General features: G+C 39.7%; 1 protein-coding gene across 2 annotated transcripts in view; it reads left to right on the top strand.

The window, feature by feature from the left end:
• Positions 1 to 24821, top strand: part of LOC111869568 — a 274045-nt gene extending 249224 nt beyond the window's left edge. The window contains exons 6-8 of one of the 2 annotated variants that reach the window (XR_002843690.2): positions 1699 to 1869; positions 12866 to 12905; positions 17890 to 24821. Coding sequence is in view for 1 of the 2 variants with exons in the window: in XM_023861195.2 (XP_023716963.1) it covers positions 1707 to 1869; positions 12866 to 12905 (203 nt within the window). In the remaining variant the exon portion in view is untranslated. The remainder of the gene's footprint in view (positions 1 to 1698; positions 1870 to 12865; positions 12906 to 17889) is intronic. The other variant, XM_023861195.2, reaches the window with a different exon arrangement.
• The last annotated feature ends 1166 nt before the right edge of the window (positions 24822 to 25987 follow it).

The raw sequence follows: 25987 nt of genomic DNA, 5'->3' as shown, positions 1-25987 counted from the left end.
TGTGTTAATGGCAGAATTTCCCTTCAATATAATCTCCAAATTTGACTCTTTAATATATTCAGTTATTTCTGTTGGAATATTCAGAAAGCGCTAGTGGAAATACACGGGGTCTGATTCTCTTTAGTTGTGCCTCATTTACGTGAAAATTATAAAATGAACGCAAAATGGTTAGGTTGTGTCTGTCTCTCCTTAGCTCTATCCCCTAAACTACTTGATATGCTATTTCGATGACATGTGGAGCTCGGGGTGGGCGGTACATATTTATTGGCCAGCTAAGTAACTAGAAGCTTGTCAAAAAAGACCCTTCTTTTATGGAATTAGTTAGATGTTAGATGTTAGTTAGATGTAGATCAGAATGCAAGTGTAACAACACTGCAACGGTGAAGTCGGGGCCGCAATGCATGCTAATTGCTTCGTTGCATTCTGAATGCTCCCAGGTTGCCCCTGATATCTTCTCCTTCCATCTACTTCATTTGTGCAGGTTTTCCCGGCTAATATCAACACGTGCAACGTCATCCTTTTCCCGTCGACGCATTTCGTGTTGCAAAGATATCCGCTACTGTGGGTATTTCCCTTGTTTCTTAACTATTGTTGCCATTGCTTGTTGCTGTACCTGTGCTTCCGGTTGTTGTTGTTTTGAGTATAATATAATAAAATTAGTATATAATAATAATAGTACGTATAGTATAATAAATATAATACACTTGGTCGTCGACTTACGACCGACTTCCATTCTGACTGCCAGGTCGTATGTCGGCCATACATTTATTAACAGTATTTTATAATCTTTCTGATCTTTTTATCATCTTTATAATTTATTTTTAAAAACTTTTACATTTTAATCATCTTTTATTTTTCTTTTTTTTTGTGGTCGTAAGTGCGGCCGGTCTAAGTCGACGACCAAATGCATACGTAAAGTAAGTAAAGCTATCCCTGTAACAGGCCGTGGAGGCCCATAGGGTTGTGAGATGTTGAGGATCCCACATCTTCTCTAGAAAATCGGCTCGCAGATGGCGGTGAGATTGTCAGCTTAACGCGCCGGCCGCCCTTTACCTCCAAGAATATTCCTGGTACTAATTTCTGTTAGAGGCCGGCTCGACCTCAGGGCCAAAGTGCGGCTGGAAAGAAAAGGTAACATGAAAAAATCCACCTCATCGGGATTCGATCCCGCGCCCTTACGGCTTGTAGCATAGTGTCTTAACGAACTACGCTACCGCGAGTACAATAATCGATTGACATTATCCATCGTCCTATTTCTGTTTAAAACACGACGTTCCTGAGATTGGATTCTCTCTCCGGAGATACAGACTGGCTCTGTCGATTGGTCCCAACTGAGTTCCACGTGAAGACGGAGACAGAACCCAGTCTCCGAAACGTTGTGTTTTAAATGTAAACAGACGACGGATAATTTCCAGAAACAATAGTGGTATTAGATTAACGTAATCTTTAACGTCATGCACTCGCAGGTTACGTTATACTTAACATTTCTTTTTGGCTTTTCACGTTTCGCCATGAAAGCGAAGTAGGTTGAAATGTCCATTAGTATTGCAAGAGCATACATTATTCGTTAGCACGGAGTTACCTCCAAGGGAATCCTGTGTAATTTGTGGAGGTGGGTTATTGAGCTGTGGAGAATGGAATGCAGTGCTTGGCACGTTTCGCCTGCTGTGTTGAGTGCGTGAGACTGACGGGTTGCAGTGCAACAGATGTACGGGTCGAACGGCGCAGGAACGTTGACCAGCTGCACCATGGTGAAGCCTCTGCCTCCTCCGGGAAACTGGCGTCACCCTGCGGGGCTTCGGCTCGGGTACAGCGCGGCCCGGGTCCGCCTCTACTGCCAGGCAAAGTGAGGAGCTCGGGCTCCGACAGGTGAGTACACCAGGTTCCTGACCTCTTGTGGCACGTGAAGTTTCATTATTGTGTTTACCTACCCCATCCTCAACCACTGAACGTATCGCCCTCGATTTGATCAGGATAATAATATTTGTTGAGAATTGTCAGACACGAAGCTCCTCGAAGAAAGCAGTCTTCTGGGATTTGGCACCGTGTATATGTGGTGTTAACCGACGTTTCGGAGGAACGTATCGCCTCAATCTTCAGTGTAGAAGAAAAAATATAAGAAATCCGCAAGCGAAGAGACCGTGAGAACCGGTAAAAGCAGACTGGTCTGCTTCCGGATTTCTTATATTTTTTCTTCTACCCTGAAGATGGAGGCGGTACGTTCCTCCGAAACGTCGGTTAACACCACATATACACGGTGCCAAATCCCAGAAGACTGCTTTCTTCATAGTCACCGCCGTGAAAGCATCAAATCTTACACGAAGCTCCTTGTTTTGTAATTTAGTGGAGTTGTTATGTAATTTTCTTCAGTCACCTGTTACTCGCTTTCCTTAGCATAGTGTTCCTTTCGAGAAGCAATTGGGAAAGCATCTGTCTCTTTCGTCACATCTAAACTTAGTCTATCAGTACGTCACAGCGCCCAAGTTAAGGAACCGATTTCGACTGAACTGGCGTGCTACATGTATAGAGTAACATCTGTCCAGCAATTTCGGTTCAGATTTTATTTGATTAATTTTAAGGGCCACTTTCTTTTGGACCCTTACTGAAATATTATGTAAATTTTTAACTCTGTATTAAGTACATATTAGTTAGAGGAAACATAACATGTGGCATATTCACATCGAGACAGGCTCAGAAAGTTAAAAATTACGAGTAAGACAGTCGAAGAAATGTTGGTCGATCAAGAGAACGATGGAAGGGCGGTCTTTGAGATGGAAAGGGCTAATAACAGCGTACCTTCGAGTAGCTTATTATTATGACGATAATCTTTTGAACACTTAGGTAGATTTTAATTAAACTTTGTGCGCAATATCTTTATGAATATGATCATTAATAACATGATATTTCACTCCCTTTAATTTTACCGAAGAATCCTAAATGAAATTATATACGAGTATATATATGTTGACTCGCTTGGCAAATTCTGATAAAACTTGACAAACTTTACTCTTCATAGGCACATGTAATTTTCGACAGGTTAATTGAGTTTGAAGTCCAGTTTACTTATCTTTACAGTCCCATGGCAGATTCTAATTAAACTTGATGTAGAGTTTACTTCTCTTGCAAAGTAAAAAAAATAAAATAAAAATAAAGCTATCCCTGTACCAGGCCCTGAAGGCCCATAGGTTTGTGAGACGTTGAGGGTCCCACATTATCTAGACAATCGGCTCAAAGATGGCGGTAAGGTTGTCAGCCTTACGCGCCGGCCGCGCTTTACTCGCCGGGAAAATTATATAATTAATTGCTGGTACTCATTTATGTTAGAGGCTGAGTCGACCCGAGGGCCATAGTGCGGCTGGAAGGATTAGGTCAATTGAAAAAAAATTCAATGACCTCATCGGGACTTGAACCCGCGACTTTCCGGCTTGTAGCATAGTGCCTCAACCACTACGCTACCACGTGCCCCGGTGACGTTTATTCTGCGTCCTTCTTCATGTAAAACCTACTTAGTTAGGTAAAGGCGATGGGACTAGGGACTAACTCTATCTATTGGTTCCAACTGAGTAGGTCTTACCTGAAGACGGATACAGAATCCAATCTTCGAAATGTTCTGTTTTGAAAAATAAAGACAGGACGGTGGACAATGCCCAGAAATATTACATTTGTATTAGTGTATCATCATCATCATCATCACAAATTGTAAATTTTATTTGGGTCAGTGAGTTTGAAACTGGAAACGCAAATGAGCCTGGACCTCATGCGTATATGAGAGACGCAGCGAGCACGGAGACCACAAGAGAGACACGCAACGGGTGGCAGACACGAGCAGAAGGAGCAGAAGACGGGAAACAAAGAGAGACAAATGACGAGATGGAATAACAGAGAAGATCCTGGATTCGCCAACTTCGATGTGAAGGAAGCAAAATAATAAAAAAATAATTAGTTTACATCTTTTGTCCACAAAATATTATGCTGAAAATATATTTTATCAGAAACGGATTTCAACTGGATGCTTGGGAACTGCAAATGGCCAGCCCTTGTCCCTTCATTCATTGGTACGATATGTTTAGCTGTTCGCAGAATCGTTTGTGTTCATTTAATTCCACCGATATCACTGTACATGTTGTTCCGAACAAGAGAAGCCGATATTAATCCCGTGTTTCTGTTTCCAGGTTGAAGCATAAGCCGTTTTTATATAAATTATTTCGATGTTAATAAACTTTTAGAGAGATCCGTTGAAACGAGCTCTGGACTGAGAGCTTTTCAATGTCATTGTTTGGACTTTATGCGAATCCGATTGGAGTGGGAGGGAACTGGGGCTCATAAAGCCCCCCAAAAAATGTAGCTGATAAGAGAGTTAAAAGTACCGAAATGTTATAATTTGATACTTCGGCCAATGAATATCAGGAGGAGATTCCGTAGGGTATGTAAACAGTTAGACGTCTTTCATATTCCATTCTGCTGTTAGGTCGATGGCACAAGGAAGATTTTTTTAATTCGCGTAATGTGGGGGGGTGAGTCCAGCTGGGTTCAGTAGGCATGTCGGCCACTGATTAGCCTATTGTACCTGCCCTGGGTGATTATGATGATGGAGAATTTGGTGGAATGAAGATTGGCATGGGAAACCGAAATACTCGGATAAAACCTGCCCCAGTGCCACTTTGTCCACCACAAATCCCACTTGACCAGACCCGGACTCGAACCCGGAAGCCAGCGACTAACCGCACACAAGGAAATTAGTTTCTGCCCCCCCCCCCCCTGTAAAATATCCTGAGCAGAGTCGGGGAGCCGTAACATTCTACATCCGTACTCTAAGGCTGGACTTTCTTGTTTCGAATTTGTACTGGGTTACTGGCTACCATGATGCTTTCTGATGCTTCTTGATGTTAAGGTGTGAATTATCATGACCGTTATCATGTAAATCCTTACTTACCCAACATTCGTGATCATTTCTCTACCTCATCCAACACTATCCAGTCAAAATTTAGTTAGAAAAATTATTAAGCTGCCCCTCCGTGGCTTTAGCCCGCAAGCGAACTATACCGAGGGAGCGACCGCCGCTTGTCGACGAAGTTAGTGCCAACTTTCGCGGACAGAGGGTGTCACGCAACGGATCCCCACGGCCGTTAATTTCGATTTTCTACACCGGAGCTGCTATTTCCTTGAAATATCTCTTCAATTATCCTCACGAGGCTGAGTGAGCTCCGTTTCAGACCCACTACTTCTCAGAAAATCTGGTAGCGCCGGGAATCGAACCCGGGACCTATGAGTCTGTAAGCAGGAACTCTGACCACTAGACCACAGAGGCGGTCGAAGCTGTCCCTCTGCTTAATTAATTAAACTCTCTTCCATGAAGATATATAGAATAGTGGAGGTACACTTCCACAATTCCTGACCTAGACATTAGATGGGGGTGAGTGGTTAGCTTCACGCCCCGGCTGCTTTATCTCCAGGGAAATAGGTCTGGGAGCCATTGGACAGGAGGCAGGATAGTCTTCAGAGACATTCTTGACCTTGTGTAGAGAACAATCTTGCTTCTGCCGGGATTCAAACCCCGGCCTTCCAGCCCGTAGCCTGTCGCTATACCGACTGACAAATTGACTGAATTGTCTTCGCTGGCTCGAAAGCTGGGTTCGTAGGTTCGAATCCCACTCAAGGCATTAATATCTGTATATGCGTTTATTCTGTATTTCTGTTGTCCTGTGTGTAGGTAGCGGCCCTGTGAAGTGCTGTTCACTCGTCCAAGGAGTCCTACCGTCTGTGTAAAAAAGGTTACGGAACTGAAGAAAAGATCAGGGCCCAACAAAGGGCTGTAGAGCCATTGTTGAATGAATGTGGAGCGAAATAACTGATAGAAACAAATGTTTTCTAGGAAATAAGCTCAAAAACGAAAATTAAAAGATGGAATGAAGTCGTGTTTGTAGTTAAGGGTGTAACAAATGGGACAAAGGTTTCCATTGTGAAGGCATCTTTGCTGCAGGGAAGGTTTCAGTAACGCGTGAGTTCGTGAGGATCATGCACGACGGAAACCTCTGCTCTTCGGCTGAGGGACGCAGTTTCGAGATTTTTTAAAACGCTAGTGCAGGCTTTCCGCGGACGAGCCACGCTAAAAAGCAAACTGTAGACTGCGTAAGTTTTGAGGTTTTCACGGCGATGACTATGAAGAAAGTCGTCTTCTGGGTTTTGGCGCCTACTGCTCTCTGCATTCACAAGCCATTCACCTGCTCTGAAGATGGAGGCGATACGTTCCTCCGAAACGTCGGCCAAAACGAATAATACACGGCGCCAAAACCCAGAAGACGACTTTCTTCTTTGTAGACTGCGTGTTTAAAATTTAGTATAAATATTTTTATGATAATTTTTAAAGCATTCAGCATTTTGCGGTCTGATATTAATACCTATTTGTAAATTTGGAATATGTTCAGGGGAAAAGGTCCCTGGAAGCAATAGGTTTTATTAAAAGGGGTGAGAATGGAGTAGGAATGTTTCATTTTTATATAAGCGAAATTATTCCCTTCATATTTTTCTCGGAAACATTGGAACGAAACGACCAAAGTCGATAAAAAAAAAGGACACAGGTACGCCCTCACATAACAACACACGTTTAATTGCTGAATGTACAATGAAACACAGGCTTAGTAATTGAAATGCTCTTAAATAGTGAACAGTCCACAACCGAGGAACTGACGAATTATAGTGATTGTTAGCTATGATCCGTAAAAGGGTAATACACTTTCTATACAGTGTGATTAAAATTTTCCTAGCTTAATACAGAAAAATAATTGTATTTTCATTTCATTCTTTCACCTCAGTCACATAATTTGAAATAGGTATAACATCTATAGAATTTCTATTATGACAGAAATTTCAATGCATTTCCCAGCATTTTATGGAACCCGAAGGTTCATTACAGTGTTCACAAGAGCCCTCCACTGGTTCCGATCCTGAGCCAGCTCAATCCAATCCATAAAATCCCATCCTATATCTGTAAGATCCATTTTAATATTGTCCACCCACCTATGCCTTGGTCTTCCCAGTGGTCTCTTTCCTTCTGGCTTTCCCACGAATATCATATATGCATTCCTCATCTCTCCCATTCGTGCTACGTGCCCTGCCCACCTCATCCTCCGTGACTTGATCTTTCTAATTATACTTGGAGAAGAGTACAAGTTATGAAGCTCCTCATTATGCAGTTTTCTCCAACCTCCTGTCACTTCATCTCTCTTCGGCCCAAATATTCTCCTCAACACCCTGTTCTCAAACACCCTCAGTCTATGCTCCTCCCTTAATGTCAGAGACCAAGTTTCACACCCATACAGAACCACAGGCAAAATTATAGTTTTGTATATTCTAATTTTTATGAGTTTGGACAGCAGACGAGAAGACAAAAGGTTCTGGACTGAATGGTAGCAAGCATTACCCGAGTTCAATCTCCTCTTAATTTCCTCCTAAATCCTGTTTCGATCTGTTATCGTTGTTCCCAAATATCTGAACTGTGCCACGTTTTCAAAACATCTGTTTCCTACCTTTATGTCATGATTTTGACCTGCATTTTGGTGACGGGACAGTATCATATACTTATAGTTTTCTTTATGTTTACTTGTAGACCAACTTGCGTCAATTAGTTTGTGTGTTTTTCTTTATGGTATCTACATTATCACCCAGTAGATTCACATCATCGGCATAGACCAATAGCTGACGTGTCCCATTTAATTTCAGTCCCACCTGGTCTCCCTGGACCTTCCTAATGGCATATTCTAAAGCAAAGTTGAAAAGAAGTGGCGATAAAGCATCTCTTTGTTTTAAACCATTCTGGATAGGAAATTTATCAGACAAATGTTTACCTACACGGACTTTACCTTACGTTTCGATTAAACACATTTTAATCAGCCTAACTAGTTTCATGGGTATCCCAAACTCTATCAGAATATTGTACCATACTTATATGCATTATAAATGTTAAAATATTTTTATTTATCCCGATAAATATTTTCCTGAATTCATTTATTTTTAAAGGCTAACTTTATTTATTTATTGTTTATTTAACAATGCTGTTAGTATCTCAGATTTTATAGCGTCCAGTGCTATGATGATTTTGAATAACGAATTAGGAACGACAAGGAGGAAATGTTTGCCAACTGCGCTCATGCTGCTACCCCGGTGGAGGGACTGAAGGAAACCACTTCCACCCTTAATTAGGAGAAATTTTCTCTGGGCCAGAATTTGAACTGGGGTCATCGGGAAGGTTGGTGTACCTGTGACTCTGCTGATTTGTGTTCGGGAGATATTCGGTTCGAATCTCGGTCGGGTCACTAGTCATTTTGACTGAGTTTTTCGTGGTTTTCCTCAACTACAGACGAATAACGGGATAGTACTTCAATTTTGTCATTCCCTCTTCGTTCTGAGTAGCTTCCAATTGCTTACTGATTCGACGTTTCCTAGTATGAGATGCTAAGAGTGCCGTAAAATAAACAGCTAAAGGAACGCAAATATCGGGACCCCCCGAAAACGAAGCAGGAAGAGTCCCCTCCTGCCCGCAAATTTCATGGTCTTTGGTAAATATTAGTGTCAGACAAATTGAGATGGACAAGGCATGTAGCAGGAAGATGTATGATATACGATACTGATGTTAAGGTCAAAAGGAAAGAGATCATTAGGGATAAGAAGTAAGTAGGTGGTTGGATAATATTAAAATGGATCTTGGAGAGATAGGATGGATTGTTGTGCCTGAATTAATCTGGCTCAGGATAGGGACCAGGTGTGGAGGGTTCTTGTGGGGCTCTTGTGAACATGGTAATGAACATTCGGCTTCCATAAAATGTTGGAATCTTCTTGAGTATCTGCACAACTGGTGGCTTCACAAGAAGGGCTCAGCTCCATGAAGTTAGTTAGTTAGTTAGTTAGTTTAGTTTAGTTTATTAGCATGAAAAAGTTACTCGCTTATTTTTACGGCCTGGGAGAATTTTATAGTTGAGAAGATCTAATGACAATACGACAAATTATGCCATGCATGGTATGAAAACACTGAATATTTATAAAATATGTTCTTTTGCATTTTAAAATATGAAGTCAGCTTACGGGAAACACACTGGATATCCAGTATACAGACCAAGTTCTTATTGCTGTTTAAGAGAAATAATTGCTTTATATTCTCAGAATATTGTCACGTGCCCGGGGTTCCATGACGAATGATAATGGGTTCTGCATTGGATTCCGAATTATCTTATGACTGAATCATTGAACCCTCTTACGAATCAATCAATCCATGAATTCACGAATTAAGTATCTTTTATAACTCGGGGCGACCCGAATAGAGATCACCACTCCCAACAATTCGTCTCTTACTACATCTGTTCGTTGCTGTGGTAACGTTCTTACAGAACCGTTGTCCAGCAATGGTCATATTCTTCACGATATGAAATATATAAGTACGCACTGTGAGGAAAATTCAGTTTTTAATGTTAAATTAGATGATACATAACGCGGCCACTACAGTTTAGAAAATTAAGATAAAAATTGTTAATTATCAATACGGAAATGAATGTCAGTTGAAATGTGTGATTTTTAGACCTAACGCTCGAACCTCGTGACTCATCAGTTTCGATATATCTCAAGACATGGATGCTGTATGTCACAGAATATTATTAATTCGCTCTAACCAGTGCAAGAATCAGCCCCCGAAATATTCGCGCAGTTCCGTGGCGCCTCTCGCTACTACTTCGTATCGACACTTGGAACGTAGCGTGACGTCACGCCATCGCCCAGTGCCCAGTCGGCCCAGTCTGGGGTTTTAATAAACTACATATTCTTTCAGAACAGGGCACCGCGGAGAATGTTTGGATATAAGGAGACAGTAGCAAGGGGTGGATAAAGTTGCTTAATTTTAGTCCTCAGCTGAGGCATGTGCGACCCCTGGGAGAAGTGAGAAGTCCGTGCAAAGTTTTAGTCGAAAACGTGAAAGGGAATAAAATAGTTTTGCAACATGACCGTAACTAGGATGAGAGTATTTTATTAATCTTGAAGAATTATGACGTGAAGATGTGATTCAGCTAGTTCACGGCATTGCGTGGCCCTTCTGTGTGAGGCAGTAACCCTCTGAGCTCCATAAGTTGTGGTGAATTCCTTTACAGGACCTGCTCCGTCCAGATTGGTTTTCTTATTACGACTATTGCTCTTGTTGCTGTTATTGTCGTCGTCAGGGCAAGATGAGAAATACTTAAATAGTTTAGAAGGAAAAACCTGGAGAGAAATCAATTCGGAATATCCATAAGTAGAGTGGAGGAAAACATTAAAATTTATCTTAAATACTTTGGGCGAATGGAGACCAGATTTATATGGCTTAGAATAGAGATAGTAGCAGCTTTCGTAAACATGATAATAAACAATCCATTTCCGCAGAAAGCTGGGAAATTCTTGACAACGATAACAAATATCGAATTCTCCGGAAGTACAACTTTCCATTGAAATGTTGTTGTTATTATTAATTGTTCTTGTTGATGTAAACAATATCTGAATGTCTATGTTGTACTGGTTATGACCATTGATAGGTCTATTTTTAAGTTTCTCCAACACAAGGTCGTCAGGGACCGTATATTCTAAGATTGTTCATGGTTTTCGACAGCCCTTCCTGTAAGTTTCAGGAACATGCTTTTGAGGAAACTGCGGCCGTTATCCCGTTCCTCTGGAGTTGTCTGTTTGACTGCCACCGTCACTGCAACATTACCCAAGCTGCACCTTTGCTGAAGCCTCAGAAACAGAAAACATGAAGCGAATCATCAGTGCGGAGAAATTATCGGCATTAGATTCTGAAAATCGCTGACTTCGGCTAGAGACAAGGATGTTACTCCATGAATTTTTATTGCTAATTTTTCGTAATATTCTGCTACACAGCAAGTGGATTTTCAAATATTGCACATCGTCAACGTCAGCATCAAAATCATAATCTCGCTAACTACATCGGTTGGTGCCACAAAACTGTATGGATTAGTCCGACTTCACAGGCGCTGAACATTCTATCCCAATCATAATTTCTTCTACAGTATCTAAAAACAAATTAGGAAATGTTGCCTAAACTGGGGCACAGTTCTCTCTTTTCTTGTCTTGCCCAGTTCATTAATTGCAAGTCAACGTATCGTGCCCCCGGCCATGAGTTTCAGGCTGAATGAAGTGCATTTATTATTATTACATGGGCTCAAAACTCGGGTCCTTACGTATCTCCTGATTCCATTTTTATTTTATTTAGGAGAAATTTCGAAGGCGATTTTGAAAATACGAAGGAAATGCGATGAATTTTAATTTGAAAATCTGCATTAAAACCAAAATAAAAATGAATGTGCTAAAATATATTAGAAATTTACTGGGGCTGCGTAATTGCCCTGATAATGAATTTATTTTTACATATGTACAGTTGCCACAGTGTAACTCCTGAAAGCTGAGTGTGGGTTTGTCAGAATGATGTCAAATGGACAGTTATCTTACAAGTATAAAATTCTTGTTCTTGATTGGCGTAAGTTTTCATCGCAATTTACACCCAAAGTCTTCGGTAGGCTGCGTTTGAGGTATAACGCGTGAGAAGAACATAACAGAAACATGAACTGTTACTTTTAATTTTAGCCTCGTGCCGTAGGAAGAAAATAGATAAAGTGGCCGACCGCTATGTTCGCCCCAGAGTATAAAGGGAATATTTATTTGTTTTCAGATTGCGTGTTCGAATTATAGCGCAAGCTGCAATTTAAGTTGCTTTTCATTAAAATTCGCCGCGAATGTTTATTTCCTTTATCGAATTATCAAACACCTCGCGCTACCAGCAGATTTTTTAACATTTATCCCTAGAACCAAGCAGTCTAATTGAAATCGTGTCGACAGCAGAAGACATAAATCAACAGTTCTTTGTGTGTCGGCGCAAATATGCATCAGTTTAAAGGAATTCACATATTGTGGCGAAGGACGAGTTTCTTTCGATATCAAGTACAGTATCATAACTTACTAATTCCACTGAGCGGAGCCCTACTTGAGAAGCTAATAGTTGCTCAGCTAGTCAGTAATATCCTTGTCTTTTATTATGAATTCCCGAAGTTCGTTACTGTGTTCACAAGAGGCCACTAGTAGATTCTTTCCTGAAGAAGAAGAATTCAGTCCAGGTTTTCACATCAAACTTCTTTAACGTCCGCTTTAATATTATAATTCCATCTAGCTCTCCCAAGCTGTCTCTACCCTTCAGGTTTTGTAAATAAGATTTCGAATATATTTCTCGTCTCCCCCAACGGTGATACATGACTCATCTACGTCACCTCCTGGATTTCATCATCCTAAAATTATTTGGTGAGAAGTAAATGTGATAAAGCTCATTGTTATGAAATTCTCTCCTGTTTTCCTTCAATTTATGTCTGTTGAGTTCAGATATCAATTGCAAGGCATTGTTCTTAGCCATCCTAAATAACTTAATTCCTTTTAATAGGTTCTGCGTGTATCACTGTGCAGTTGAATTTTTGTTCTAACTGTAAGCTCTTTGTTGAGGTCGTGTCATAGAGGCGGCCAGGGTTCGAACCCAGGTCAAGTCATGTTCTGGTGGACAAAGTGGCATTTGGGCAGCTTTTCTCCGAATATTTCATTTTCCCCTGCCAGTTGTCATTCCACCGACTGCTCCATATCTATCATTTGGGGCTGGTACAATAGGCCAATTAGTGGCCGACCTACCAAGTGGACTCAGTCTCACCCCACTCCAAGATACAAAAAAAATTGTTAATTTGATGTGGTTCTGTAAATAATTTCGATTAACCATAAAGCAGAAAATAAACCCCTGTACAAAGTGAAATAAATGCATAGTTATTACACGAGAGTTAATATTTATTTTGTTTTGTTGCAGTGACATTTCCTCCAGTCAAAAGGACGAATGGTTCGTGTAGGTAAGTGTCTGTACGCTTCGCTTCATGTTCTGCTAGACAAACTGTATGTCTTACTGGTTCAAGCAAATGTTACGTTCTGATAACAGTACTATGTTAGTAATATTGTCTTAAAATGTGGGACATATGACTCAACGATTTCTAAAGTAAATTTTGACTTCTGTGTTTAACGAAATATTAGTTTCTGGCGTGGGCTTCTGATAATGTTACTCGCACATTAAATTATGATTTTATCATTGAACTGTATATTGTGAATATTACTGCCAGCAGTTTAATATTTTACTTAAGTTTGCAAACAAGTTTACAGCTGATGACACGGGAACTATTTGAGACTGTTAACCAGGGCCATAGCTCCTAATTAACCATTTAAATCATAAATATTTTCTAAATATTATATCATATATATATCATAGCAAACACATTAGGTTTCCGCTACAAAGGTCAACCAGTGAGTGCTGTTTAGGGAACCAATCGCTCTGTTGTGAGAATCGTACGGAACGCAAATACCTTCTGAGGGCAGGAAGTAGAGCCCTAGTATGTTAGCGCTGATTGCATATGGTAAACACTGGGCTATAAGCGATTAATTCCTTTGGTATGTTTTATCTTTAATCTTTACGAAAGTGTCCTGATCCAAATCCTGACTAAGCAAGTCTCTGCATGGAGCAGAAGGCGTCTGTTTCTCGGCAAGTTAAGAAGTTCCCCTCTTTGTATGGAACCCGAATGTTCATTGCCATCTTCACAAGAACCGAATATTATGCCCTAGCGTAGGGCGGTGGAACCCCGACCGAACCCTCACACCTGTTTATTTCGGTAGCGTAGTTGGTTGAGGCACTATGCTGCAAGCCTGAAGGTCCCGGGATCGAATCCCGATGAGGTCATCGGATTTTTTTTCAACTGACCTAATCCTTCCAGCCGCACTATGGCCCTGGGGTCGACTCAGCATCTAACAGAAATGAGTACCAGGAATATTTTTGGGGGTAAAGCGCGACCGGCGCGTAGGGCTGACAACCTTACCGCCATCTATGAGCCAATTGTCTAGGAACTGTTGGAACCTCAACATCTCACAACCCTATGGGCCTCCATGGCCTGTTACAGGGATACCTTTATTTTACTTACTTTTTAATATTATCCTCACGCATACACCTTCAAGTTGTCTTATATTGAGAAATATCTCCATCATGCAATACGATGTATATGAATCCTACTTTTCAAATTTCGGAATATTGTACGTTAAGAACGCGGCTTACAGTTTCCCTATTACAGCTGATTTTCGTTTGCGCAATCAGTCGGTGTAATGTACGTGTACAATAAATTATTTTACCGGGATCGAGCTGTTAGAAGAGTCGGACACTCCTCCCTTCAAGTCGGACCAACACATAATTTATTTGTATTATTAGCCCTGTATCAAGTTTGGAAGCCAAGCGACAAATGGGGCTTGGGAATAAGCATAGTTACTTTTTCTTAGTTTCTTGTGGTGGGGTGAAACTGAATGTTCTTGGTACATTGGCCACTAATTGAAATATTGTACTAGCCCCGGATGACGGGTGATGAAATTTGGAATGAGAATTGACAAGGGAAACGAAGTACGAGGAGAAAACGTACCCCAGTTCCACTTTGTCGACCACAAATCCTACATGACCTGACTTGGGCTCGAATCCAGGCCACCGCTGTGTGAAGCCGGCGTCTACCCTCCTGAACTATGGCACGGCCGAGAGTGAGGAGCAGGGAGTATTGCGGGGGAAAGCTACTGTACCCGGGTCTAAGAGCATTATCTTAGTAATCCTCTGACGGTGCTTTCAACCACGAAGATCCTGAGGTTCTTACACCCCGCTGGTCAAGATTGAAGCTACACACAAAGCATCAGCTGCATCGCTACATTAAGAACAGTCGCGCAGTTAGCCAGGAAATATCCAGTCTTCAAGACTGAGTTCATTCTAAATAACATTTCATTCCGTACTTCACAGGAAGCACATGACGGCTCAGCTACAAAGACCAGCCGATTAATGCTGTTTAGGGAAATAATATACGAAACACACATACACTGTGGACAGAATACAGAATTACGTTATGCTAAAGCAAGTTGTACGTGATAATCACTGGGCTTTAAGGGTTAACGCAACTTGGTTCATTACCATGTTGAAGGATTCGACCACCGGACCAATCCTTGGTCAGATGAATTCAGTTCACAATGATTTAAGATCATATTAATGTTACGCTTACCTCATCCATGTGTTCTCATCTCTTCACACTTTCCAACTAAATCTTGGAATAAATGTCTTATTTCCTCATTTCCCAACGGAATACATGGCGCTATAACCCTGAAGATGGAACTCTTCATAACATTTCACTGTGAGAACCTCAAATCCCATTATACACTTTTAGAATCAAACTGTTCTAATTTTTTTTTCTGTTCTCCTAATTCCGTTGTGAAGTTTTTCTTATTTCTTGGTGTTCTTCCTAGATACTTATTCAAACTTTTAAACATTCTCAGATAATTTATTGCATATTACATTGCGTTATTAGGCCAAAATTCCTCCATACCGCGATGATGTAACAGAGGTTGAAGAAAGTTTCTCTTTAAGTTGTTGACGTTGTACGCAATACAACCAGAAATCTAGTGAATAGTGGATTTTTTCGTATTTTTCACACAACTTATCTATAAATTATAAAATCGAACGAAATTTAACTGTGGACTACAATAAAATATAATTTTTAACAGAGTACATTTCAGAGTTATGCTGTATTTCGGCTATGCACAGAGTTTAATTCATAACGCGCCAGAAATTTTATTGGAGGCAGAAAATTCTGTGAAACTTCGTGAGGTCATGATCTTAGATCCAAATTACTTGGAGGACACATGAGTGCCTCATTTTTTGACGTGAACCGATAAATATGTTACGTAATATCTCGTGTTTTGTCGTGAAACAGAGCCAAAAATAAAAAATATGAGAAATATACAGAAGCTTACCTCCTTGTGTAATTTAATCTTCAACATTGACCCGCTCGCTAGCTTAAATATATATTAAAAAAACAACAGAACGTTCAACTATTACGCTGAATTCTTTGTACACAAAAAACGACTTATAACATTCTTACGAAGTACTGTGACAGTAAAGCATTTGTATTTATCTCTTAATTTTGAAAGCTGCCAAACACTTTCATGCTTCAATAAGAGTCTTAATTAATATCCGTGATGAAAATGTTACACTGAAAGATAATACCAGTCTAAAAGTTTCCTGCCAACAGCACGTAACATACCAAAAGCTTTCCATTATTTTGACGCCAAAAGTTTGGCATATTAAACAGTGTTGCGCAGCATGATTATAGGTCTTCGTATTTCAAATTATCTCTTAACGATACATAACGAAATGAAAAATACTCAGGAATTTGGAAACACTCATAAACGATAACCGAACAAAGCTATGGATTTTGAATCGTTACTGAAAATATAAACTAATCCTCAATTAATAGCAGTGTCATTATGAAAGATGACGGATGTAATATGAATTAACCGTACAACTCAACGTACAAATCGTACATACTTGAAAATTGTATCACCGAGGCTCTGAAAGTAAATGTAGTTGTTGCTACCTACTGGAAGTAAAGTGGGCTTCTTCAAGTAGTTAATATGGACTGAGTTTTCTGATATTGTCACGTGTGGGATGGTAAGCGTGACGAAAGACGGGATCTACTTCTGATGACGGGATTTATTAGCACTTTGTTTACAGCGGGCGGAGCAGGAAGTGAACCCTCGAGTCAAGAATTCAGACGGCTCAGGACCAGCAGCAACTTACATCGTGTTAATACTGTGACGCGATTAGTCATTGCTAAACAACAGACGGTTAAAAGAAGATCTTGTGATAACGGATCGTTTTACATGAATTTACATTGATACGAACAGCCTACATAAGGAGCCGTGAAGATTCTCCAAGATTTCATTGATTCGTGAGACAGGCGTCTTTCTTGGCAGCCAGAAAATCTTTCGTAAGGAAGTTCAGTAGTTGAACGTTACCAAACAACGGATAGTAAACAGGCGCTGGACACTTTATTTTGTGTGTTATAATTACAGTACCTATAGAGTATTATAATTATTTACAGTTACGACTTGTCCAGTAAATCTATTCATCAGTCCACAGCCCCGTCTCCAGTCACGAACACTCATGATAATACGAATGTTGAATTGTTGTCTTCTGGGATTTGGTTGATTTAAAGTTACAACGTTCCGTAGAAACTAATTGCCGCCATCTTAAGAACAGTTATCTTAATACTCAGAGCCGTGAGAATTTCAGATAACGTACAGTACATACGTACGTATATGTCATATACAGTGCGACATAACTCTTAAAGTTTAGCGTTATGTCAACTACTGGGATTACTTATTTTAGAATGAAATATTTTGGTAATATAGTGAATAATGAATGGACAGGAATTGGGAAAGTAACAGTAACTCATTTGATGTGGGTTATATTTCCATAATTTTAATGAAGCAACTGGAAAAACTCATGAAAAATATCTTGTTAGGATATTCTTTCCCTGATCCTAATTTAAACTCAATAGCTGCAACAACATAGATATCAATGTTCGCAGCTGATACAGAGTCATGGAGCAGCATAGCGTTAGGAGACTAAGTCCTTAGTCACAGATGGGGCTAAAAATATTATGCTCCCTTAAGATGTTCATTTTCGTAAAAATCTTTTGCATTGGTCTGTTTCAAGTTCCATTTTCTTAGCCTTTCTTCCGTCACCATCGGCCTTGCACCTTCATGTAAAAAAAGAGTCATTTCATCAAAATGTACTTTAAATCCTGAAGATAGAAACACCATGTTCCTCCGAAAGGTCTTTACCCGCTAACAAGCCTGAATGGTGCCACAGTTCAGAAAACCACAATCACCTTCGTGAAAAGATACAAACTTATATAACTGAATAATGCTTTGAAAATAAAATTTTTGTTGTCAAGTAGATAAATGTCTTTTTTTTTCCTTTTCCAGAGGTTGACCTGGTCCAATGCCCTGCAGGGTGAAGTCCGAGTCGGTAGGAGTACCCTCTACCGGTCGGCACCGCAACTAATCTCGGATAGTTGCTTTGAAATTTCTTCCACCAGCAGACGTCACTCTTGAGATGCTGGTAGGAGAGAGAACATTAGATACTTGTTTCCTGTGTGCAGAGAAGAAACAGTCAAGTCTGAAGAAGAGCAAATCGACAGTGATTTAGGAATAATATGACTTGAAGTTACGCATGGAATTCTAAAGTTTAAGTTAAGGAGATAAATAGAGAAAACAGGGGAAAATGGGGCTACAAATGAAACGTATAGAGTAGAAACAAACAACTGAACGTCGCTTTCCAGGGTTGAAAACAAAACAATAAAATGAATCTGCATTAACTATTTGCTGACAAGTGCCTGTTTAATGTCACAACAATAGACGCCAGAACATCAGCAGCAGAAACAACAAAAGAAGATCAAGAAGTCAGAATAAGAAACATATGTTGCAACATCTTTATTATTATTATTATTTTATCATGTGCCGTACGAAGCGAACTGTTGCAAATTTAGGAGGTGTTGTAAGCATAGGTTCTACTTTTTTACACGATTTGCCTGAGTTTAATTCTCGCTGTCCTTCAAAAGAATCAGGATGCAGCAACAATAATGATGATATCTCTTTCCACTGTTGCCAGAGAACAATGACGTCAGTAACAAAATATCAAGGGAAGTGTTACGCCGAAACCAAGAACCAAATTAACTGATCTGTGTGTCCAGGATAAGGACATTTCCTTAACTTATGTTTATTTATGACAGTTACTACATGCCCTGTATCATTATGCCGTACACCTCACAGTCCTTTCGAATTTGCAGATATTTAAAAGCAGACTTTATAAAGATCAAGAGCTACTTGAAAATTATCCTGCATTCGAAAGGAAAATTTCACACTAGGAAAATATTTGTATACTATTACTGACTATTAATAATATATCATCGTCATCATTATCATCATCACAAGTTAGGTTTTTTGAGGTAATAACATTTTAGAGAACTGTTTTCGTTGAATCATAAGAAATGTTCATGTAAGAAAAATGTTATTAAGTTTACTGATTATGAATCCAAACATTATCATCAGCCACATACTGCCTGCCACCCAGAGCAGAGGACGGTTCCAGACAATAGCCAAAGAACAGCAAAGAGTTTTGTAAATGACTCTGATGTGGAACGATTTATCTGTTACGACCGCTTGATAACTGATGGATTCTTCAAATAGGGTGGCTATTAATTGTAAGACAGTGTAATTCTAAGGTATGATTTCAGTGTCTGTTCCTCTGTTAGTTCATATGGCATTCGATGACGCCTGGTGTTTTTGCAATGTAGAGACTGGCGTTGTTGACAGGACAGTTCTGCGAAAACCACATGATTTAATTTGACCAGTACATTTAAATATTAAAATGTTTCACGCAAGAACTAGCACGTGCTTTCAGGAAGAGAAACGGGCTATCCCAGTTTGGCTTCAAAATGCAAGATTCTGCTGTCAGTATATATTTATAATTCACTAGAAACACCTGCGCCCCCTTCGTTTTGCCTCTTAAATAGGGGTGATCACTTTGAGGTATAATGAATATCAGTGGTAAAAGGGAAACAATTAGATTATGTTAATTTTAGCTCAGTAAGTAGTAAATCGTTCCATCTGTAACACGGGAAGGCATTATACATGGAGTTATCCAGACAGCGGAACCCTCAAGCGAAATTCGAGTACTTAGTTGGCCTTACTTGGCGGGGGAGCGCCCGAACCCTCCACTTGCGTCCGCACTCGCATGGATACGTCCTGTATTATTCTAGTCTTAAAGAATCTTCAAGGCACCGTATTGAGAAGCCTTTTCGTGTTTTGTGCGAATCAGACATCTATATTTCGCATTCCTTATTAAGAACATATCAAAACCACTCTGCTACAGATGAATTAAAACTCTGTGGAGAGGGTTCAAATATTATAAGTACAATCACAAATAATATCAGTAGATTAATTAAAGAATTGTCCCTCCGTAAGTGATTAAAATATTTGTGAGTGATAAACATCGTATGCTATATTTCACGTGTTTTAAAATTTCAGATTAACATTGTGGTCATCTGGATTACAACACTGTGCAGTTACATTGGTGGTTGTCGCTGATGTGGTAACAGATTACGAATCTATCAGGTAACATGTACCCAACAGACTAGGATCTCATGCTATGTGTTTTGTTGTTTATGACGTGTATATAAATAGCATACTTAAGTCCGTATTAAAGCATTTAATTTCAAATAATGATGATTATAGATCCACCTGGAGCACGTGTTACAGTTATATGCGTTGGCTGTACATTTTTATTTGTGGGGAATTTATTTGACCCAATCTTTGTTTTCTAAGAAATACTTGAAATGTTAGAATCAACAGCAATACACGTATATGACTCTTTCTTAATTTGAATATTTCAATAAAATTTGTATCCTAATGTGATTTTAGGGACCTTTTTTAATAATTCTAATATATTATTAAGCACACGATACTTCAGAACGTACTTGGGGTGATTTATTTAGTTTGTTTCAGAATGAAAATTGAGAAACTAGACTCGGGTAGCATATTAGGTCCATAACTTTCGTATTTATCCGTTTGTTTTCACCCTAGAAGTTCCAAAATTACTTTTATTCATTGTGGCCACATATATTCAATTGGCAAAATTATGCATGAATTTATATGCATCATTTTAACGTTGGTAAGATGGAACAGAGGAAAACGAATCATGAAACCTTCGGAAGACTAGATTACACATTCAATTAGGAACACTTCCAAATGATCTTTGAGTTGTGGAATCTGAAGTTATTCTCATCGCATTCAATTTGTTTTGCTACACAGGAAATAGCAAAGAATAAAATGAAGCTCTGTGTGGGAATGCACAACGCTGATAATAGGTTTCAGTGGTATGACCAAGCAGAAAGAAATGTCGTGCTCGGATGTCATACTGTTTTAAAACCTGTGAAATTTAGACGTCACGTTATATGAAATTTTCGACCACATTGTTCAGGAGGTTGAAGTAAACACATACAGAATTACTGATTCTTCAAGATTGCTAGTAGAATTCTTCAAATCATGTATAAAGATCTGATCTAAATAAATATATCTTTTATAGCCTGCCTATCAGACATTAATTTGTCTTTGACGCGCCTACTAATGAAAATTTTGTTAGTAAAGAAAAGCAAGTATTCGAACAAATGTTTAAAATTTTATTTGAAGCATATTTTCAAAGATTTTTTCAAACAGGACTAAAAGTAGTAGGACGAATTTTGGGAGACTTGGAGTTGTAGATATTGATAGAAATTTCATACTAAATAATGGTCAAATTAATTTGTGTGGTTTTGCAACAATTAGTGGTCAGGTTGAAACAAATAAGAATTTCTGACCTAGAAAACGTGGGTGTGCTGAGTGTTCTGCATAGCTTGTCCTGTCTTCGTAATTATTACATCATAGAGACTTTATTTTTGACACTTTAATGACAAAAATACGCAGAGAAACTCTTGGTAGTGTTTTGTTTAGCTGTGTCTGTGTGAGATCACCTGGTGGTTCTGTGTGTGTGTGCGGTGTGTTCGCGAGATTACTGCAGACCTGGAGCACACTGCCTAATGGCGACCGAAAGAGAACGTGGCAAATATTTACAGATATGACGTTCTGCGAAACCCCCACTAGTGTCCTGGAGGTGTCATGCTTCTAAAATTGCGTTGCTATTGGTCTTCTTTAGAAGCATTCCTGGCCCACATGAATTTTAATAAAGCTGTTATAACCTCTTCGTTATGGACTGCGTATTTTATTACAAAAAGACACAGAAAGAAACCTAAAGGGGACTTTGCATATCGCTTAGGTCCCTTAAGAATTTAAACCACTCCGCACTTATTTATTTAAGTACAGTGAGTATTATGGACCACGCAGGAGCGAACACGGGTTATGTGTTGGCCCCACTTGTGGCGAACAATCTCGGACCCATCAGCTGGAGTCCGTGCTCTCAGGAAAATTCTCTGTCAATACCGGCTAGCTGGATCTCAACGCCGTGTGCATGCTGCAACTTCTCTGACACAATAGGTAGACGGGTCAGTCTTCTTAGGGGTTTGCAAGTCATGGATTTTTAATGGCGTTGCACGCTCCGAAATCTGCCCGAGATCTCATTTCAGTTTAAGCGTGAGTTTTGTGCGTAAGTAAGTCATGAAATTGTCGTTTGTAGTTTAAAAATTAGGCAGATTGGATGGCTGCTTACTCGTATATGCTTCGTTTTGCAGAACTTGTAATTGAAAGATTTGCGTTTAAGTTACAACTTTCATGGGTTTATTGTCAGTCTCATAATTTTAATAAATTATTTTCAAGTACCTGCATAGTAAATAAGAGCAACATTCATATGAAGCAGATTTGTAATAGTCTGTAATTATATACAAACCTAAAACGAAAAAAACTCTGTCTTATTTTCTGTTCAATGCATACCTACAGGTCTATTAGCAGTGGGGGAAGGTGACTAAATCGAAGTCCGGATCTAGGCAGTGTGCTACAGGTACAGAGAAACAATAGCCTAATATTATTGTCGCGATACTATTCTCTGTTTGAATATAAATATAAACATTGGCTACGAAATACTTCCCAGGCTACTGTATGGAGTTTCGGAATCCTGGGAAATCAAGCGCCAAATTCGTATTATGGTCTAAATATAATTTCTGACAAAATGTTTTGTGTGTGAAACATACAAGAGAGTTTCATGTAGGATATTTCATACTGTTTTTTACTGTGTGCAAGGAAAAATTAGCCAACTTTTCATTAAAAACGTTGCGCTGTCGCTTTTTCTACGAAGCAGAATGAAAGTAATTATATCTTTCCATTTCGTAAGTTCTTAATGCAAGTTTATGTAAGACAAAAAAAAAATGTTAAAAGTCTAGTGAGGTTTACATGTTGATTATTGCTTGTGCACATATCCGCACGAATGTGTCCATACATGACCGCCTTTGGTCATTGCATGCTAAGAACAATATTACAAACACGTATCTGATGGTCAGAGTAGGCCACCTATGGCTGTAGCTTTCTACACTATTGTACTAGCGCTTAATGCCTGCATAGATTTTATCACTGGAATGTAAAATTAATATTTTGAGGAACACAGTTAACACACAAATCACATTTACGTGGGAAAGCTATGAGATCCTTGTGTTCACGGTGTAACTATGATAGTAGAATGCTGGCTACACCCCTTCGTATCCATATCACTCACAAGCATATCACTGCAACACACATACATACCAGTTACACCAAGGCGACAATGTTTGACTGTGTTTAACCCTGCATTGCACTCACATAATGTACACCCCCCACCCCTTTCTTTCCTTATGACCGTCTGAATTGTGACGGTCAGTACCATCCCCTGTGCAGGTCCTATAGAGGAAAGGACTGAGTCTGGAAACACATGTGATGCAAACCTCTGTTCTGTCCCATTATGAAACGAGATGAGCTTTGGAGAGTCCTTCAGATCACTGCTTTGGATTTCTGTCATCATTTCATTTCCCACTGGCAGCAGAATGTGTACTTTTAGCCCGTGAGAGTAAAGACAGGACCCCACTGACTATCTATTTTGTGACAACAAAATATGAATTTCAAAAAATTTCGATACGAACGCAAAATTTTCTATAATCAGCATGCTTGTAGGCTGTACCTGTTTCGAAGTTAATATCAAAGTATAACGACTTTTGTGAACAGCCAAAAGTAACAAATATACTCGCTTTTAATATTTTACTATTCGACTTTTTATTGCTGCTACATGTTTCGGTCCTACAAGACCATCACCAGGCAGTTATATATATGAATACGTACAGTTACTGAACTGCTATATGGATCCATACCACTGCAACGTGTCATATTATATACTGACATAAAGTTTTGCCTCAAGTTGGTGTTAGAATTAAAATATAAGCTACAAAATAAGATAAAAGAATGTAATAATGAAATATAGACCAAGTGTCAAGATATATTGGGTGATATAAATGTTGAATATATTATCGAAATGTTAAAAGTATGTTCAAAATATTTAAAACTATGGGGAGTACGGGAAATTAAGGCAAAACTTTGTGTTAGTATATAATACAGCACGTTGCACCGATGTGGATCCATATCGGTAGTTCAGTAACTGTACATATTCCTATATATAAGTGCCTGATGATGGTCTTGTACACCCGAAAAATGTAGCAGGAATAAAGATGGAATTGTAAAACATTAAGGACGAGAACATTTGTTGTGGTGACAATTAACCTAATTCCTGCTGGTTAAGTAAAATCTTGCCTTGTTTTTGTCATGCAAATGTGAACTTCTCTACTGCTCAGTGGACTGGAGATTCTTAAGGTGGTGACATCACAAGAGATAGTACGCCTCAGTATTGTAGCTATATATGGCTTTAGAAAAGGGTTACGAGCTTTAACGTTTATAGTACTCACTTAAATGAGTACAAGATTCCCAGTTAACACACGTCCAGAATTCAATGCCAACTGAAAGATGGGCGAGTTTTTGTATATGACCGGATGCTAGGGTGGGCATCTTAGCTAGTCACCTCTTGGGACCATTTGTCATACCTGATAGACTAACAGGTAGTGTGTGCCGTCGTATTTTGGTGAATGATGTTGCAGTGCCCTTGGAACAGGTGCCTCTTCACCAGTGATAACACACGCGGTTCATGCATGCTGGAGTATCGCCCCATTCTTTCGTTTTTTTTTCAGTCAGCGCATCAACCAGGTTTTCCATGAACGGTTGATCGGTTGCGGAGGTCCAGCCAACCGGCCTGCACGATCACTTGACCTTAATCTTGACCTGTATCAGGCCTTGGAGGCCCATAGGGTTCTAAGATATTGAGGTTCTCAATTTTTCTAGACAATCGCATCATACATGGCGGTAAAGTTGTCAACCCTACGCGCCGGCCGCCCTTAACCCCAAACAATATTCCAAGAATATTCCTGGTACTCATTTCTGTTAGAGGCTGAGTCGACATCAGGGCCATAGTGCGGCTGGAAAGATTAGGTAAATTGTAAAACTCCCCCTTAAACCCTGTAACCCCTTTTTTAACTTTCTAACCTTCTGGTAGCTTACGTCAAAGGTTAGACTCGAAATAATTATTTGCCTACATCCGTGGAGAACCCCAACTTAAAATGGAAGTAGCTCTCAGAATTTTGTAACATGAGGACGTATATCTGACAACCCCTTCAATATAATGAATATAGACAAGTTAAATTTGAATCATTCTGAACCCAATGTTGTCCAAACGAAATTTCGCTTTAAGTCACAATTTTTGCACAAAATACTGTTCATTGCAGAGGAGGCCACACGGCAGAACCGTATGAGAGTCCGTCATGTTCAGAGCCTAGTGTGTTATTACGGATGAAAATAAAACGGTGTTGCATGTGGCAGGTTATTTCGACCACAATAATTAACTTCTTGAGCTGAATAGAAGCGGCGAAGTTGTGCAGCTGAGTGCATATCACATTCTCAATAGGGTCTCACATTATGGAGAGGAATACAAACTGCGAGCAAAGTATATAGGATCTGAGGTTATCGTAGCGGTGGTTATGAAGAGGGTTTTCTTCTGGGATATAAGGCTAAGCAGTTCGGCCAAAGTCTACAAACGATTTGGAGAAATATGACTTTTTCTTCAGGGTCGAATAGTAAACAAAGCAAGAAACCAGCATGGAGCTCTTCCCTGCTTGCTACGCCTTCATATAGTTTCTTGCTCCACATACTCTTCGACTTTGAAAACGGAGGTGTCATGCTCCTCCGAAATGGCGTTTGACTTTCCCCGGAATACAGCGGCCTCCGTAGTCTAGGGGTAACGTTCCCACCTCATGACTCAAGATACGAGGGTTCAAATCCCGCGGAGATCGTGGAAATTTTAAGGGCAGAAAAATTCAGGGAACAAGTCCTCCGGGAAGGACTTTAAGCCATGTGTCCCTTGTCGTAGATTTACGGCACGTAAAAGAACCTCATGTCTCTAGGAGACCTCTGAGCTAAATTACAGGCCCTTTCCCTCCCAAGTAGTCTCCAATGCCTCTGGTGGATGGGG

The sequence above is a fragment of the Cryptotermes secundus genome, unplaced genomic scaffold, assembly GCF_002891405.2.
Source record: "Cryptotermes secundus unplaced genomic scaffold, Csec_1.0 scaffold486, whole genome shotgun sequence".
NCBI lineage: Eukaryota > Metazoa > Arthropoda > Insecta > Blattodea > Kalotermitidae > Cryptotermes > Cryptotermes secundus.
Note: the sequence above shows the minus strand (reverse complement) of the source record. Positions and strands in the feature narration are given on the sequence as shown.